This window comes from Strigops habroptila, chromosome 10 (genome assembly GCF_004027225.2).
Source record: "Strigops habroptila isolate Jane chromosome 10, bStrHab1.2.pri, whole genome shotgun sequence".
NCBI lineage: Eukaryota > Metazoa > Chordata > Aves > Psittaciformes > Psittacidae > Strigops > Strigops habroptila.
This window is the reverse complement of record NC_046359.1, coordinates 11,045,619-11,063,133: the sequence shown is the minus strand read 5'-3', so window position 1 is coordinate 11,063,133 and position 17,515 is coordinate 11,045,619. Positions and strand designations below refer to the sequence as shown.

The window sequence follows — 17,515 nt, the reverse complement described above, 5'->3', positions numbered from 1 at the left end:
TTTTGTTGATTAGCTGCAACAGTGATGCCCAATTCACTTTGAAAATGAGTAAATTTGGCACACATGCATGACAGTTCTTCCTTTTCTTGTGCCATCATCAGCAGGCTCTAACTAACTGGCATTCTGCCACTGTGGAAAGCAAGAGTTGTTTTCACTCAGTGCGCATCTTGTGTTCGCCATCTGTATCCTCCATTTTTAGGGCCTGATCCTGAAAAAGTATTACAAAAGCAATTTCTTCTCTAACATCTACTTGCAGTGCTGGCAATGGAGCTAAGAAGAATAAATCCAGAATTATGCCTATTACTAGAGTGAGGGGGGTTTTAGATCTGGGCCCTAAATTTGTAAGATGGATCATGAATATTTGCTATGAATGTTGTAATAGCCATCGTTTATATAGTATTTCTTGTATTTACAGCCATGCACACACACTGTGGGCACTTGAAAAAGCACAGAAAAAGAGTGTAATATCAGATAGGATAAAACAAAAAAGTTTAAGGAAGGTAGCATACAAGCTTGTTAATGTTAAATAGCATTTGTTACACATTCAGTGGCATTTGTTAAACCGTAAGTGCCAGAGAAGGATTTTCCTCATATCTAACCTGAATCTTTCTTGCTGTGATTAGGTTTATTGCTCCTGACTTTACGCATAATATAATTTAGGTTTGGTGCATGTCTCCAGTCTTATATGATCAGCTAATTAGTGTAGGTAGACATTATAACAGGCTTGGTTTAGGGCTTGCAGTTTTTGTGCGCAAATTAGAAGGTGGGGAACGGCCCCAGTTTAGACCAGCAATGTTACCTGTTTTCCCCAAGTCCCAGAGTGGGCTGGGAGGTAGTTGCAAGACCAAGTCTTAGAGCTCCCCTACTACCTGTCTGCAGTGTTCACACAGATTACAAGCCTCTTTGTTGCCTTTGCCCAGGATTTCTGTGGCACTTATAATAGCCAAGGGATTACCCTGCAGTGTTGAACAGTTGTGTGGCTGGGAGATTATGTCAGCTTTGCTTAGTGTGACTCTTCACAACCCAAACCCTTCCGTCGTCCCTTTGAGGCTGTGCTACTGGAATGTGCCCTGTGTGTTTTGCCTTATGTCTCTCCCAGAGCTCACCACAACTACAACGTGTCCTGGCTCCTTTCATTAATGCCACTTCTCCCAGGTGGTATAGGTTATGTGAGCCGCAACCCCATGCACCTGCGGCTTGGTTAAGAGTCAGGATTTAAGAGACTGGTTACAACTACCCTAGTGCAGAGAAGCTGGAGGCCTATTTGAGGCAATGCATCTCTTGGGCTGCGGACCTGCTGATGAGCAGCTGCTCCATTCACCTCCCCATCATGCCCTTCATGGGGCTGGCATGGCACGCAGGGACCTGCAGCTGCATCCCATCTCCGCTCCTGCCCAACCCAGACCTGTTGCTCCTGCCAGCACTCTCCCAGACTCATCTTGCAACCCAAATTTTGAGACAGGAGGACTGGAAGGAAGGCAGGAGGTTTCCAGGTTGGGCAGGGAGGAACCCGATTTGCTTGTTTGCTAGGGAAAAAAACACTGCAAGGGATTATGTCTTTCATTGGTGACTACTGAGGGAGAGGTGTTCAGGAGTTAACTTGGCTGATAGGGACTGTTTAGTATGTGAGGGACTCCTTAGGTCTTTAGATAATCTTCAGTAAAAAATAAAAATCATTTTGTTCTGATTTTGTTCCAGATAAAACCCAGTATACATGTGTCTCTATATATGTTTTTTCCTGTTAATAATTGGAAATAATGTTGTGCATTTCCTGTAATGCTTACTGTGTTTGGAATATGTTGGGTCAAATTGCAGCCTGTGTACAAAAGGCCAGCTCTATTTTCAGTACCCTTGAGAAAAATGGCTTGGATTGCTCTTCTGCTCTCCGCAGTTCCAGGAATCTTAGTTATAAGTGCACCTACTCAACCATCATTGTCCTTAAAACATACAGTTACAGATTGTTGGCATAAAAGTAGTTACAGAAATGAGAAGCTGATGTGAATTTTTACGTCACTTTTACCTCCAAATGAAGACTGCTTACGCATCAGTGTTATATGTCACCCAGCTTTACTTACTGCATCATATAACTGGAAGTTTAGGTATTGCAGCTGTGGAGGGCTGTAATTCATATGTTACTTTACTTTTCAGATAGATCCAGTAACATAGCTTAATGCAAACTCACTGATGACATCCATGTGTATCTTCATAAGCATAAGGAGGTTTATGAGGACTAAAGATTTTGATATTGCCCTGTACAGACAGTTTCAGTTATAAGTTCAAGGATAGCAGATGTAAATTTATTCTGACTTTGTAGGTAAAGAAGCATTTTGAACATTGAAAACCAATCAGAAAAAACACAGTCCAAAAATAATGTTTTTGAGAAAATTGAGCATTTAACAAAGCAAACTGGTACTCTGCTTTGGCACAGTGGGACCCTGCTGTATAGTTGGCCATGAAAAAGAACAGTTTTAAATGTAAATAACTTTAGGAATACAAACAATGCAAAATGTGTGTCAATTTGTAATCAGCTTTTCATTGTGTTTTACATGATAGTTTTTTTTTTTTTTTCTTACAGTATTTTCTTAAATTACAGAAACCTTACCTCCCATGGCTTCTTGGAAAAACTGTGGCATTGCTCATTGTTTATCATAGGGCAAATGGGGATTAAAAATGAGCACCGGACTTGTGTGTTTCATTAAGCCCTTCTTTGAAGTGCAACTTCGTGTGGTTTCGGCTTTGCTCTTTGGCTTTCACTTGTCATCTTCTGATTGTATTGTCTAGTTTTTCTCTGTCCATAATATTAATTTTAGCTTCCTGTTGTTACTGAATCGTTTCATTTAACATTTAGTTGTCTTTGTGCTATTATTTATAAAACATTAATATAATAAAAAGTGGTGCAGATATGGCTAGTTGGCTAGGGTTATAAAATAAGACTCAGTATAAAGGCTACAACCTACTGCAGACTAAATTGCCTAGGATTCACTGAGAAGCACAGTAAATACCTTATCTGTAAAGGAACAGTAGTAGCTGTTGCTTGGTATCCTATGTTTTGTACAGGAGTACTGAGTTCAAATGAACTTTAAATTTTTTTATGTGGAAAGAGAGCTCAGTGATTATACTGTTGCATCAGTTTCTTCTTCATGATTTTGTCTCCCAGCTGCATTAAGGATTTCACTGGCATTGCAGCCCAGTGGAGCCAGCTGGTGATTTTGACTATGAGTGTGATAGTGCCCATCATACAGAGCATCAAAAAGCCTTTTTCTTTTATTAGCTTGATATTTTAAAATTGCATTATGCACGTGTGAAGTGTGGCATTGTATTTTGCTGTTTGTTTGTCTTTGTTCAGGTCACTAACTGAAGCAATACTTGAATATTAAAAGTAGAATAGGAAGAACTCCTTCAGTCTGTGCCCATTCAATTTTCTCTGAATGGAAGGCTACCTCCCCAGGCTTTGTGCCTGCTCTGAGCATAGGAACAATCTTGCACACTTTACTGTTACAGTAGCTTTAGTTTCTCCAGCTTGTTGGGGATACACTTATGGGAGAGCCTATGGGAGTTGCACTATGCACCTTTCTGTTGATGGCTCCGAGATAATGAAGACATGTATCTGTGCTATGGTCTTTTTGTGAGTGTAGTTCTATAATCAGTTAAGAACAAATCCATCTGTTCAGTAGGACAGTAGATACAGGTTGATCTTCTCTCTCCACCTTGTCCATTTACAGTTTGCAGCAAAGGGGAGTGCAGAGTCCACTTATCCTTTGGGATTGGATTACCTTAGTGGGCCAGAAGGAGACTGCCCTACATATCTGCCAAGGCTGGCAAGCCTGAATAGACAGGGGCTCTGAGTTTGCTCCTTACAACACACAACCATTGAGCTTCACAATAAATCTCTTTGAACCAGAAAGATAAAACGATGGGAGCATCTCACATTGTCTATTGAAGGCTGTAGAAAACCCATAGCGAAAAAGGTGGATCGATCAAAGGCTGGCCTGGAAGTGTCTGGTATGATGCATTGTGCATCTTTTGAAAAGCACATGTGTTCCATGCAATGCTAAAGGAGTCACTGAGGGAGGTGGGAAGGGAGAATTAATCTGTATCTCAGTTTATCAGCCTAGAGTTCCTTTACAGTCAGCAGAGAGAAAAGGGGCACATTTACTAAGTCCTGTTTTAAGGGCCTGATTTTGTCTGATACAAATCAAAGCCTAAGAGCACCCATTTCTCTGTCAGCTGTAGAGAAGCTTAGACAGCTCCCTCAGACAAAGGCATATGTTTGGATGAATCCTATTCTGGAAGTACTTCCAGAATTTAGTAGACTGTGGATCAGCTTTGGCTGAACTGCTGTTGATCCATTTCTGTGTTTGAGCATATTCATTTAATGGCTTTTTCCCACAAATATATAGCTGTTTTATAAATAATAATTAAAATTTAGAAAATCTGTCTGGTGGTATTTAGGAATTTGGCATTGCAATGTTACATGCAAAGCTTTTAATTATTGCAGCTGTGAAGCTGTAATGATAAGCCACCAAGATCCCAATCAGCTGAGAACCAACAAACTTATCACACATGCAATTTTATTATACAAAAACACATTATATGTTGAGATTCTCTGCAAAAGGGCAAGACTGGTGCAGCAGTTTGACCTCTTTGAAATGAGGGAGTCTTCCAAAAAATGTGGTAAAGGTGTTTCTTTGCATTCCAATGGATTTTCTGCATTTTGTTCATTCTCATTCCTAAAATAATGTATTTTCAGTGTGATATACATACATACTATATGCTGCTGTTTTGTGCTGTATAACATTGTAATTGTAAACAGTATTTGCCTTCACAGAAAAGAGGATGTGTGGTAATCAGCAGCTTGTTCCTTGGAGATCCACCATGTGAATCTTTGAGGGACACAAACTAAATTAGAGGCTTCTTAGTAGTTCACAAAACCACAAAATGTAATGGGCCTTTTCCTGGGTCAGATTTCCAGTAGGCTGCTGAAAATCTGTTTAGACAGGTACTTGTGCGTGGTAACAGTCCTTAGGCACTGAAATACGTGCTTCTGCAAATAATGACCTGGGTCTTAGCCATGAACGTAATAAAAGTGCACAGCTGAAGAGGTAAATATGCAGTTCTAGTATCCCTTGTTAAATATTTGTCCATGAAACTGGAGCCCAGCATGGGGTGAGGCATTGTCAGGCACTTTGTGTAACATTTTTTTTTGTTTTGTCTGTGCGCTTTTTGCATAAGTCAAAGCGTTAAAGCCAGAGTCTACATGAATAAGCAGAGCCTGGATCCACAGCGTTCATTTGTGTTTTGGTGGCCCAGTTGAGTTAGTGGGTAAGGCTGGACCCTCAGGGCTCTTAGCTACCTGTGCAGGAAAGCCTGGTCCCCATCGTGCTCTCACCCTTGCTTTTGGGAGCAGTTCTGAGTGTACCAGGGCTGCTTACCAGCTTCCCATCAGATCAGTACATACCTGCATGCCTGCACTCTCTTTCCTCAGCCCAGGTTGGTGGCTTCCTATTTAAATGGGATGAAGCTCCTGCATAAAAGAGAAAAAGTTGCATTTCAGGTTGTTTAATATTACAGTTGTGATAGTTTGCAGAGTCAAAACAGTTTTCTCCCAGTGTTCCCTCAGTTTACTTCTCTGTTTGCATAAGCACAAACCACAGTTGCCCTTGACCTGTAAGTTCAGTGTCCTTTTCAATACCACCTTTTCTCTCTGCCCTCCCCATCTTCTTCCGCTGTCCATGTTGTTGGTAAATCCTGTCCTATTTTCTCTGTAGAATTTCCCTTTTGCAATCTCCATTCCTGTTTCAGCTCCATCACCACTCACATTCAGTGCCTTCACTGATGCTCCAAGCTGTGAACAGAGGCATTAAAACTAATTTGTATTTGCCCTGATTCCGTAATGACCTCACATTAATCCGTCTCTGCCTGTAAACTGCCACTGAGATAACTAACCTTGTTACAACATGTTTTTTCCTAACATAATAGCAACTGTAATAGCAACAGTATTCCAGTTTGCGAAGTACAAGCTGGTTGAACCCTTAGCTGAAGCTTTAATTTAATTAATGGGAGGATGCAAAATGTGCTAGCAGGCTAGTATTCTTTTTGGAGAGAAAATTATAATTACCAAACCCTACAAGTGATTTGTAAACAGCAGACTCCTGTTTTTCCTAAACTGACTAATCCAATGCTTTTGAATGTGATTATCTCTTGTTACAGCCTTTTGTCCATTCCACCTCACGTTTCAAGGTGAAACCTGATATTTTTTCTTTACTATTCATATTAAAGATGATTCGGTTCTTTCAAATCACTATGCAAATACGCCAGGGCTTTGTTACAGCATTTTCTACTTTCTGTGCTGAGGTGTCATTTACACTGCTATGGTGAGCAGTGTTTTATTTGGATTGAGAAACGGTGAGGAAATGGTTGCAAATATGTTTTGCTTAAGCAGTTTATCTTCCTAGTGCAGCTGGAGGTTTTATTTCACACTCAAATGCACTAGTAAAACATCAGGCACTTTTTTTCTATTCTGTGAAGCAGCTGAGTACAGCAATAAGGGAACTGGAGCTGTTTGGAAAGTATTTGTATTTCTTGAATAGTATCCTGAACAGATAGACCTTATGTCTGCTTTCTTTCTTATCTGAGCCTGATATCGTAGTATCTGAGCATTTCATAGCCTTTCCAGGGCCCTTATACTCCAGTAACCCCATGAAAAAGGAAGATGGGCTTACCTGCATGTTACAGAGGGAAAGCTGGGACACAGGAGTGTGGGGGCTACCTTTAGCCTGCCATGGAAGTGCATGAACAATGGGTTGCCATCAAATTAGGACTTCCCATGGGGGGCTGGCGCACTGCAGCAGCTGCCAGGCAGCATGGTTAGCAGGCTGCAGTGGTGGGAGGCAGTGGCACTCCTGGGAGGGCTGGGCACCAGATCCAGACTTGCAGTTACTTAGTGAATGAGCAGCAAGTGTTCTTGTTTTGCGTTTTCCACAGCAGAAACAATCAGTCTGTGGTGGACCTTACAGCTCTTCTGAGATGTAAAGGCCAAAGGCACACCTGTAAACCATGCCAAGTAAGATGTTAATGAAAATGTTCCTGCTCTTATTTATTGTAGCTTAGAGCAATATAGCTGAGTTCTTTGTCCTTTAATGGTGTGACTCATTTTGAGACTGTTTCTGTTAAAGTTCACAAACGTATCTGAGTATTTGTAGAGTGCTGCTGCATGAGTAAGGCTGGCCAACTGTTTGTATTATTTGTGACCAGATGGTTCTGCTTTTGTTCTGCTTTTTTTAACCCCTTACTTCAGTAGGGTTTTTGGTTTTGTTTTTTATGAGGTCTTTCTACTTTCCAATCCACACAAACTATTGCAGTTTTCACCAGAATTAGCATAAATATTAGAGTTACTTTGGCTAATAATTTGAGTCCAGAGTTGAAAGATCAAGAATTGGCATCTCCCTCTGCTTCATGTGTATCTGTGTTTTGAATAGGAAGATGGTTCTCCTCATCCATCTTCAAAGTCATTGTGTTGTATGTACTTGTCCTAGTCAGGAACTGAGTCTGTAAAGACACTATAGTCATCAAATAAAGATCTCCAAGACCAAGATGTCTCAGTCTGAGCTAAAAGAGCATTCGGTTGCAGGTCACCCATTATCATGTATTACTGGAATCATTTCAGATTATTTTTCTATCCATTACTGCAGTATGAGATAATTTCACTTTTTTTTTTTTTTCAGTGTCAATTCACACACTATTCCCAAGAAATAGCAAAAAGCAAATATCCTTATTTTTCAAGTAGGGGAGGATGTAGAAATAATGCCTAATTTACCAGAGCTGCAAAATCCTGATAACTGGATTATTCCCAACACCTTAGAGTACTTTTAAGTGCCCGGATGTTTCAAGTATCTAAGTTGTTTTGAAAAATATTTAATTTCAATAGCAGTGTTAACATTTTCATGGCATGGATCTGCAAACATCTCTCCAATGCCATCCAAAATCTACAAGAGTAGTCTATTTATGTGTTTTTCAAAATTTTACATTTAACATAAATTCATCTCATGCAACTGCAGAAGCCCCTATCTCAATAAGTTATGTTAGGCTTTCTTCATTGTTAGCAGAGAGAAATGTGCACTGTTAGGATGCGACTTCATCTGATCTTTTAATCATGAAGTGCCTGCTTCTGTCTATTGACTGCAAAGTAAACCTAGACGATTAGTTCAAAACATTGTCTCCTGCACTATAAATACTTGCATTTATTTAGCTGAATCCAACCCTAAGTGATTCATCAAAGATATTTTAGGAAGCCTGGTAGCACAAAATATTGAACCCAGGTTTCCCAGGTACTCAAACTTCAAACTCATTGACTTCGCTAATCTATCCAGCAGATTGTATTTACTGCCTTTGCTTTCTGTGACTCTTCTCTTCACATTTAGTTTGTTTCATTTCAGCTAAACCTCACCTGTAGAGACATGCATTGGGAACAGGAAACTAAAAATGTAAGATAAAAAATGTGAGCTGGAGAGAAGTGCTAAAGAGAGTGCAGTAGGTTCTCTTTGAAGAAAGATGTGCTGAGTTTAGCAGGGACTGATAGCGTTGCACTCCCCAGAAATTACGCTGAGTTTTTTGGTTTCCACTAAGCTTTGATCTGTTTGGTAGAATTCCATATGCAAGATAACACTTTTATTCACAGTTGTGAAAGCTGTGGTAAGGAAATCACAAGCTCTCTAAAAATTATTGTGTATTATTTAACTGTATATGAGCTTTTGAGAAGGTAGGTGATTTTATCCTTGAAAACCAAAGACAGACCTAGTACAATGGCCAGTAAATTCACAGTGAATTCCACGTGCTTCTCTAAGGGCTCAGTAAGTCCAATTCATTGTTGCTAAAGCAAATGTTAATTTGACAGTAGAGAGCAAAACAACCAGACCCATTTACGGTATTATTGCTCAGTTTGCATCTTTCCAGGCCACAACAGAAGCCAGAACTTGGATTACAAACTATTTAAAATGGAAGATTTCTTTTTCACATTTTACTCCAGCTGCTGGAAACTGGCTTGGGAAGAAGCTAATGAAAATGCTCCTATACGTTATTTTTTTTTAAATGTGGATACTTGTACTCAAAGAACTGAACACAGGCCAGCAATTCATTTCCTGAACTAAGCAGCATTTGAATTGCCTATTATGTCTTGACAAAAATTACTCTCCTATGGATTGAGCCAGATTAGAACCTGTGAAACAGAGTTGGAAACCTGGCCTCATCTTTATCAGATATATCCTGTCCTAATTATTCCTTTACTGGAGTTTAAAACATGCTTTCCTGATGGACCGTATTATTTTGGAATGTTGTGTTGCCTGTGTTACTTGGAAGTTAAATAGTTGTGATTTGGGTTTATATTAAGTGGTAACTTGCCAATGGTAAGGCTGGTAACAAAGTCTCTTTGTTGAGCATATGCTATAGACTTACAACAATTCTCTCAAACAACAATAAATTCTCTTTAGGCTTAACGTTACTTCTTATTTCCTCTTAGACATTTTCATTCATTTCTTCATTGACCTTAGGCCCTAAAACATGCCCAACAGATCTGAAGGCTGGAGAACTCGCACATCAAAACTGCACATATTTTTATTGGAAAATGAAGCTTACTCTTTACAGCCATACATGCATAGCAGTCTTGATCCAGCGCAACTGGGGAGATGGTCAGGCAAGGAATAAAAATGAGAATCCCATCTTACTGATTTTGCAAAGCAATAATCGTCACACATTAGCACCATAATTTTTTCCCATAGGAGATGGTTGCATAAAATTGCCCATAGTTAAAAGTAGCTGATTCTGGAGCGACCTCTGGCCAGATGCTTCAGACCATTTCAGGAAATCTTGGTGAGGAAAGTTTTTGTATGTGGTTGAAATATATTGGGCACAATTAAGGTGGTCTTTGGATTTAAGGATGTCCTCAGCTCTGCTCTTCAGAAACCTGTTGGGGAGGAGCCAAATGAGACTCCAAAAGGGGTTGCTAAACCTCTCAGTTTTCTAGGAGATGTTCCTTCCATAATTTTTGCTGAGAGGCTGTGGAGCAGGCAAGATAAGAGGCTGTATGGCTGAAAAGAGCTACTTTCCAGGAAAGCCTGCCCTTCTGCTTGACTTTTTGTAACCCGTTCCCAGGCCTATACCCCTATGCTTCCCAATCCTACTCAGACACGTGACAGTGAGTCAGGAAGTATTGTTGCAGTTGGAAGAGGTTTCTGTGGTTGCTCTCCAGCAGCCACTGAGCATTAGCTCCTCTCTCTCCAAGTAAAATCTTTGATGCATGAGGAAACCTTGGAAGTGAGCTGTGATCAGTGCTACAGGGAACAGCTGTTTCCTGGAGGCACCAAACCAGATGTGTCTGTGCCATCCAGTCACACAGTAAGAACAGAGGCTGTCTTCTTCAATGTCCCAAATGAAAGGAGATCAAAATAGCTCTGCCATTCAAATACTGGGTTACTTGCATGTCCAAAATTTCTGCCAGCTTGGGGGCCTTGGATGGATGCCTTTAAGTGAATAACACAATATGGAATCAGGCCCTGAATAGGTCTTTCTTGTATTAGCACAGAGAAGCACTGTGCATTCCTCTTTCATCATGTATTCCAGTTCATTGCCCTCCCTCTCGTGGTCCTTCCCCATGCTTGACCATGTGCTTTCTTCAAGCCGCCAAGAACATCCATCTCACTTTTGTCACAGGATGATGGTTTTTGTGCAAATGTAAATATTTAGAGAAGTTTACAAAAGATTAAGCTTCATCAAGTCAAGCATTTCTGCTAATGCAGTGTCGGGACAAGTCAGCAGGGAACAAGAGCTCGGGCTGCTTTGCACAGCTGTTGCAAGACCAAACTGTGGAACATTCGTTTTTGACTCCACCAACTTCACTGATCAAAACCATTTTGGAAGTTGGCTCATGTTTTATTCCAGAATGAAATCCTTTCCATCAAAACAACTTCTTCAGCGTGCAGGCTTTGTCTGTATTGTGAATTTCTTGCCTCAGTTTTATTGTTCTTATGCAAATTCCTAATGCAGATACATTGCATTTGCTGGACTAGTGCAAAACTTCCATGTGAGAGAAGTTCCTAAGATGCAACTCAGAGCAAAAATAGTTGAGATCTGCCCGTGATGCTTGTGCTCCAATAGTTTGGGCTTCACTCTGATCATCAGCACCTGAGAAAAGTTATATCACATTCCATATTAGTTTAATACAGGGAGACTTCAAAAGACATAAATGGTAGGGGAACTTTTTTCTACAAAGGCAAGGAAACAGAAGTCATTCCAGAATTCATGCAAGAAAATAAGTAATAAGAATATAGAAATACATTCAAGGCAAATAGATGCATGTTTGCAAACATACATTTATTTTAAGGGGCTGTGTCCATCTTCAGTCCCAAGTACTGACAGTTTGGCTTTTTTCTCCAGTGGGAAATGGATTTGTTGTAATGGTTAAAATACTGTCTACCTCTGGGAGAGCTCACAAGTAACGCCACTGTAGTGATGATCAGTGAAAAAAGAGCTGTCTGGCATGCTTTTTTCAGAGCTGCTTTGCTGCCCTTTTCTAGTGAGGAGACCACAGGAAATCCACAGGAAATCCTACCTTCCTAGAAAAATATCCTGCTTCCTCCAAGGACCTGTGAAACGGGCAGCTCGACATGACTGTGGGCATTTCCAAGCGAGGCAAATCAAAAGAGAATAATCTTACATAGGAAGTGGCTCAAGCCTCAGTGTTTGAGACACTGAGAACCACAGCAGACAAAAAACAGCCGGTCTGATCAAGTGTCCATGATATTTGGGCAGGAGTGTTGGACTGGATGACCCCCAGAAGCCCCTTCTAACCAATGGTTTTATATTTCTATGAAGTCACATAATGTAAGGTTTTTTAATTTTAAAACTTAGTGTTCTCTGCTAAACACTGCCAGGCCTTGTATTTGGTCCCATTCCTTTTAAATAATATTTTTCTGAGATTTTAATTAAAGATGCATGTAATTAAAGTGTTGTTTTTATTGCAAGTTATGAATTAGTTATGTTGTTTCTCTGGGAATGCTAGAATTTTTTAAGCATTCTTCCAGCAAGCTGAATTATTATCACTTTAATGCTTACAATATATTCTTGTAACTGAGCACTTTTCATGAACCTAAAGAGGTTATATTAAATATAATAGTACAATGAGAAATATGCCTAACGTTGTAGGCCTGTCACTGATGACTAATGTGAATGGACAAATTGAAGCTCACTCATGATTTAAACTTGCAAACGTAGCTGGTTGAAATACAATCCAACTTAATTAAAAAGGGTTTTGCTGTTTGTGGTAGATCTTATCCACAGCTTTTGAGATCAAGGTGTCAGCTCAAAGAAGGAGTAAATCTAAGGCAGATATCTGTTGTACATAAAATTGGGGTCAGCTGCTTTTTTGCAGAGGTTTGTCTCCCGAATACAGTTCAGAATTCGGATCCACATGCTGCTTTGCCTGCTTGCAGTGGATGGTCCTTGCTGTGCTGTGCTTCTGTGCAAAACAGAGATGGGCAAAATAGTGAAATAGTGACTAGGTGCACTGACTTGAGAAACCGACAGTTTTTTCATCATATGACAGGTGTCAGGGGGTGTCCACACACAGAGACTGGCCTGCAGAAGCCAGTCATCCCAAACTCTGCCTGTGCTCAATGGAGAGCAAACTCCCAAGCATACAAGCTCTGGTGTAGAGATGTTTCAGGAGCCTGACTATCAGAGTAATTTTTAGCCTTAGTGAATAACCACTGAACAAGATGCTTACAGATACTTTGCCAAAGTATCCAGTCCAGATACTTTATCTAAGCTATAGTGTGGCAGGGTGGGCTAAGCTCAAAATAATATTTTTACCAGTGTGCAAGTCTCTTAGCTACAGGCAGTTTACCTAAAGATGCATGTCACTCAGTATGAAAGCTCATAATTTCAGAACTTGGTAGAGCCTTTGATAACAGCATGTAGGTAATTCCTGGTTTCCTTGGGAAACAGCTAATAATGTGTATGGAATATGTGTCAGTTTACGATTGTTTTTCTCACTTAGAAAAAAATGTAAACATTAATATTTTTAATATCCAAGAGATACTTTATCTCCCACAGCAGTTAAAACCAGATAAACAAGAGGAGAGATCCTGGCAGTTCTGTACTTCGAAAACCTTTAAAATCTCTCTGGGAAAACTGGTCATTAGTTTCAAGCATTTCCTTTCAGACAAACCTTAAGCTAGAGGAATTGCGATCAGAAAAACGAGTTGCTGTGAGATGATGATTATTTTCCGTGATTCTGGTAGCCCACACAAAGTAGAGGAAGCTTTCCAAACCAAGAAGAGAATATAGTCCCTGTTCCAAAGCACATGAGTGCAAAGAGGCAGCGTAGGAAAGAGGAGGGATGGAGCTACACGTATAAGGAGCAACCCAGTAATGCTAACCATGCACCGGATAAGTTACAGTGGATAGAAAGTGGTAGCGATTTTTTTGGAGGAGAAATGAATGAAATTTATTCTTGTTTAGTAAATGAATGTGTTTTGGCCAAACATTTTTGTGAATGCATTTTTCAGTTTGGGATGTTATTTCTACTTTCTTCATTTTTAAGAATGGGAAACAAATGTTACATTTCCTGGTTTTATCAAGATATTTTTTGGGAGGAAAAGGACAATTGCAGAAAAAGTTCATGTAAAAATAATGTTTATGAGTTTCCAATTATTTCTGCTGGGTGCAGACATATTCAAACTGATTCCTAAATGAGTAATTCCTTTCAACCTGGGAGATGAAATAAAAAGGTTTTGTACTCAAAATCCACATTTTACTTGTAGAGAAGTTAGAACAAGTAGTTTTAATAGAAAAAAACCCCCCAAAACCCAAACTCAAATGTAGGTGTACAAAACACTAGAGAAATAAAAAGGCATGTAAACATTCTCTTTTCTCACCAATGTGTCCTTGAAGACCAGGTCCTTTCTTCCAGGTTTCTTTTCAGCTCAATGGCTTTCTGGATTGCTGCAAACTCCATGTAGTCCCTCTGGGTCTCACATGACCTAGTCGCTCTCTTTTTGGAGGAACAAGCCAAAATAAGGTAAACCAGACAACTAAAACAAATGCCATATGTCACAGTTTGTAAGATAAAAGTCCTACTTCAACTGGTGCCTCTATTGACAGCGTAGATATTTTAACAAAAGAACTTGGAAAATCCAAAGCATATAAAGCTAGTTCCTGCAAGCAAGAAAGCATCTGTCTGTCTTCCACTACCACCCCATTTTCACATCTTTATTAATCCTTATTGATAAATCGTTAATTTGTTTTCTATTTAGAGGGTTACTGATAGTTACTTTCCATTCTTTGAGGTAAACAGGGAAAAATGCTTCTAGCCATGCCTTTTCTTTATTGCCTACTCATAAGAATTGCTGCTTAAGACTAAGGGAGCTTTTTAAGATGGATTTAAGTGATGCTTTGGCGGAGAATGAGAAAGAATGTTAAAAGAAGTGTGCTGGAGCCTCTATTGTACAGATCTGAGTACATGCCGCTCTGTTAGCAAGGTCTGTGATGGGCACACCAAGCTCTTGAGCATATTATTGTGTTTCAGCCTGCATATTCTATTCCTAGTTGTATCTTGAGGGTCAATAAACAGAAGCAGCAAGCCTGGATGTCCTGACGTTACCTTCCCCAGCCAGTAACAGCCACATGGAAAATTTGGACAAGCATTTGTTTCTTTTTTTCAAAATTTCATACACGATTGTAGCATCACAGAAGATGAGATTTTAATAAACAGCGTGTTTCCTTAGGATAACAGCTCTGATTTGGGTATTTTGTTTTTTGTTGTTTCCTTTGCAGGAAGAAGGTATTGTGAAGGAAATAGACATCAGTCATCATGTGAAGGAAGGTTTTGAAAAAGCAGATCCTTCTCAGTTTGAACTGCTGAAAGTATTAGGACAAGGTTCATATGGAAAGGTAATTTTTAATGCCATCTAATAACCTAGAGCAACATTGAAAATGTCATGTCCTTTCTCTGAGTTCATTTACACCAGTAACATTGTTCATATATGAATTACATTGCAAAGCCCAAACCTATTCTATCTTAATTTTAATAACATTTTTGTGTTTTAGATAGATTTTTGTATATAAAATACTTTAGGAAATGGTGGTTATGGCTCTGGACATGGGCTAATGAGCACAAGTGAGCATTAGTGGACATCACTCTCTAAAAAAATTAGCCCTCCCTGCCCCTTCCTCTTTCTGACCTACCCACCAGGGATGTGAATGCACCACTGCTGTTTAGTTGGAGGACGTAAGTAGGAACATTCAAAGGCTTAAAGAAGTTAGCTGTCGAGTTCCCCCTGAGGGCAAATGGGATCTCAAGCACATTTCAAAGTCCCAGACTGCTCTTTACCTTACACTCAGAAGCCCGTATGCTTTGCTGAAAGGATCCTGGAGTCAAACCCAGTGCTGAAGAGAGCAATCATTGTGGTGATAGCATGGGAAAAAAAACTCCTACCTGCATGACCACAAGCTAATTTCTGAGAAACAACATTTCTATTTTAAGTCCAAGGCTTTTCTTAATCCCAGAGACAGTTCTTCTTCAGCAGAATGTGTCAGTTGGAAATGAGAATAGGAAGAAAAGATGGAGAGAAAGAGGGAGGAATCAGTTCAGTCTTAAACTCTTTCCATGCTGTAAATAAGTAAGACTTTGAAACCTGTGGAACAGTGAGCCTGATTTAAACCAGGCATGGAAGTCTTTATCATTTGAAGTCTATTATTTTGTGGAGTTTTAAAGAAATATTTCCCAGCTTTCAATTCAGTGGTGGATCATTCTGGCTAGCTTGAAGAACTGTCCTGTACCCGAAAGTTGCTGAGGTAGCCAGCACAAAGCTGAGCACCCTAACAATGAATCAGGGACTTTAGTTTTATTCCTGAAAGAAGCAATGTTGAGAGTATTTATCAACTTCCTGACTATTCTAGAATTATATTGATAAGCAAGTCTGCTAGAAGTTTCATGAGATGAGTGATACCAAGAAAGTTAGCCTTCATGACCAAGTTTTGATCTAGAGAATTTCTTGAGAGCGCAGTAATGATACTTGGTTTAAATATTGAAAAATGTGAAAAATGAAACAACTCAAAATTAGATGTACTGTATGACTCAGTACAAGAAAGAGAAGAACAGTAGGTTTTCAAGTCGTTCACCTGAGGCCTAAATAATTTCTTGCAGGATTAGGGAAGATGCCTTTGGTGTCAGAGGGGGTGCTTGCAACACTCTTAAAAGTCACAACACTTGCTTAACTTTTTAGGTTGGGATTTGGGTCATACTCCCATTGCTCCAGCTAAGGGAGTTTTGCTAGTTTGGGTATTAATAACCTGAGGTGTTTGCATGCATATCAAACTAGAAAACTGAAAGTCATGCTCAGCAGCATGCCTGTGCTGTTCTGGCAAACTAGTATAGTATAGCTGAGATAACCAGTCAAGTAAGTGCTCCAGGACCACTTGGTGGTTTCAAGAGCAATGAAATTTTGCTTGTAAGAATCAGAAGGATGATATCATTTTGCAATACAATGCATTTTCATTTGTTCTGTTTCCTTTTTGGTTGATGATTATTTTGATGTTCTCTGAAACAGCACACAGTGTTCTTGAGTCATCTGTTTTGGAGGGAATCCTGTGCTACAGGGAATAGCTGACTAGTGACTAGTAACGTCAGTTGGTAATTTTGCTTATTACAGCGATATGAGTATTACATGCTTTGCAAGATTGCATGGAAGATATTACTAGAACTGCAGCCCAGTATTTCTGCAGATGCTGTACTGTTCTATGTGCAGTACAGCTTAAAATAATTATTTTATATGTTTGGGGTTTTGGGTTGTTTTTTGTGTAAAGGTTCCATAACCATTTTTACAGATTAGTAATACAGCTGTGAAAATCTAGTGTTTGAGCAAGCTTGCTTTTGACTTCCTCCTTGCTTTCAGGATGATGCAAAAAATGAATCTTTTACTTGGGCTGGATAGAAAAATTTCCCAACATTTCTCTGTCTAGCCAAACTTCTAAATGACTTGACTTCCTGTTAATGCTGGAGCAGCTGATCTTAATTTATCATGAAAGTTAATGAAAAGCACTTGATAAAGTCTTATGTGCTCCTGTTGTATCCAGACTTCATCATTTGTTCCTACAGTTGTGAGCATCAGAGGTATTTCTATGTTCATCAAACTAGGAAAGAGGAGATGGGAACAAGCAATGTGTGCCCAAGCTCAGCTAGTTAGGGCAGCTCGGCTGAGGAGCTATGCATATCTCATATGTACAGGAAACATCTTGAGAAGGAAAGTCTCAACAGAAAAGTATCAGAACATATTGTTGAAGTGTTGTAGCTGTGATGCTGTCAGATGTAAGAGCCCTGGTTAAAGTGCTCAGAGAGAATTTACATGGGTTTGGGGGGTTTTTGCAGCTTCTCTACCTGCTTGTTAAAAGTTGTTCTCCCTTCCCACAAAGCTTTCCTCAAAGGGTGTTCTAAAAAAAAAAAAAAAAAAGATAATCTGTTTAC

The 17,515-nt window shown here is 39.6% G+C and overlaps 1 protein-coding gene across 3 annotated transcripts in view; it reads left to right on the top strand.

Moving 5' to 3' along the window:
• Nucleotides 1–17,515, top strand: part of RPS6KA2 (ribosomal protein S6 kinase A2) — a 280,539-nt gene that overhangs the window by 172,365 nt on the left and 90,659 nt on the right. For all 3 annotated transcript variants that reach the window (XM_030499206.1, XM_030499204.1, XM_030499205.1), the window contains one exon: nt 14,827–14,943. In XM_030499206.1, the coding sequence (XP_030355066.1) occupies nt 14,827–14,943 (117 nt within the window). The remainder of the gene's footprint in view (nt 1–14,826; nt 14,944–17,515) is intronic.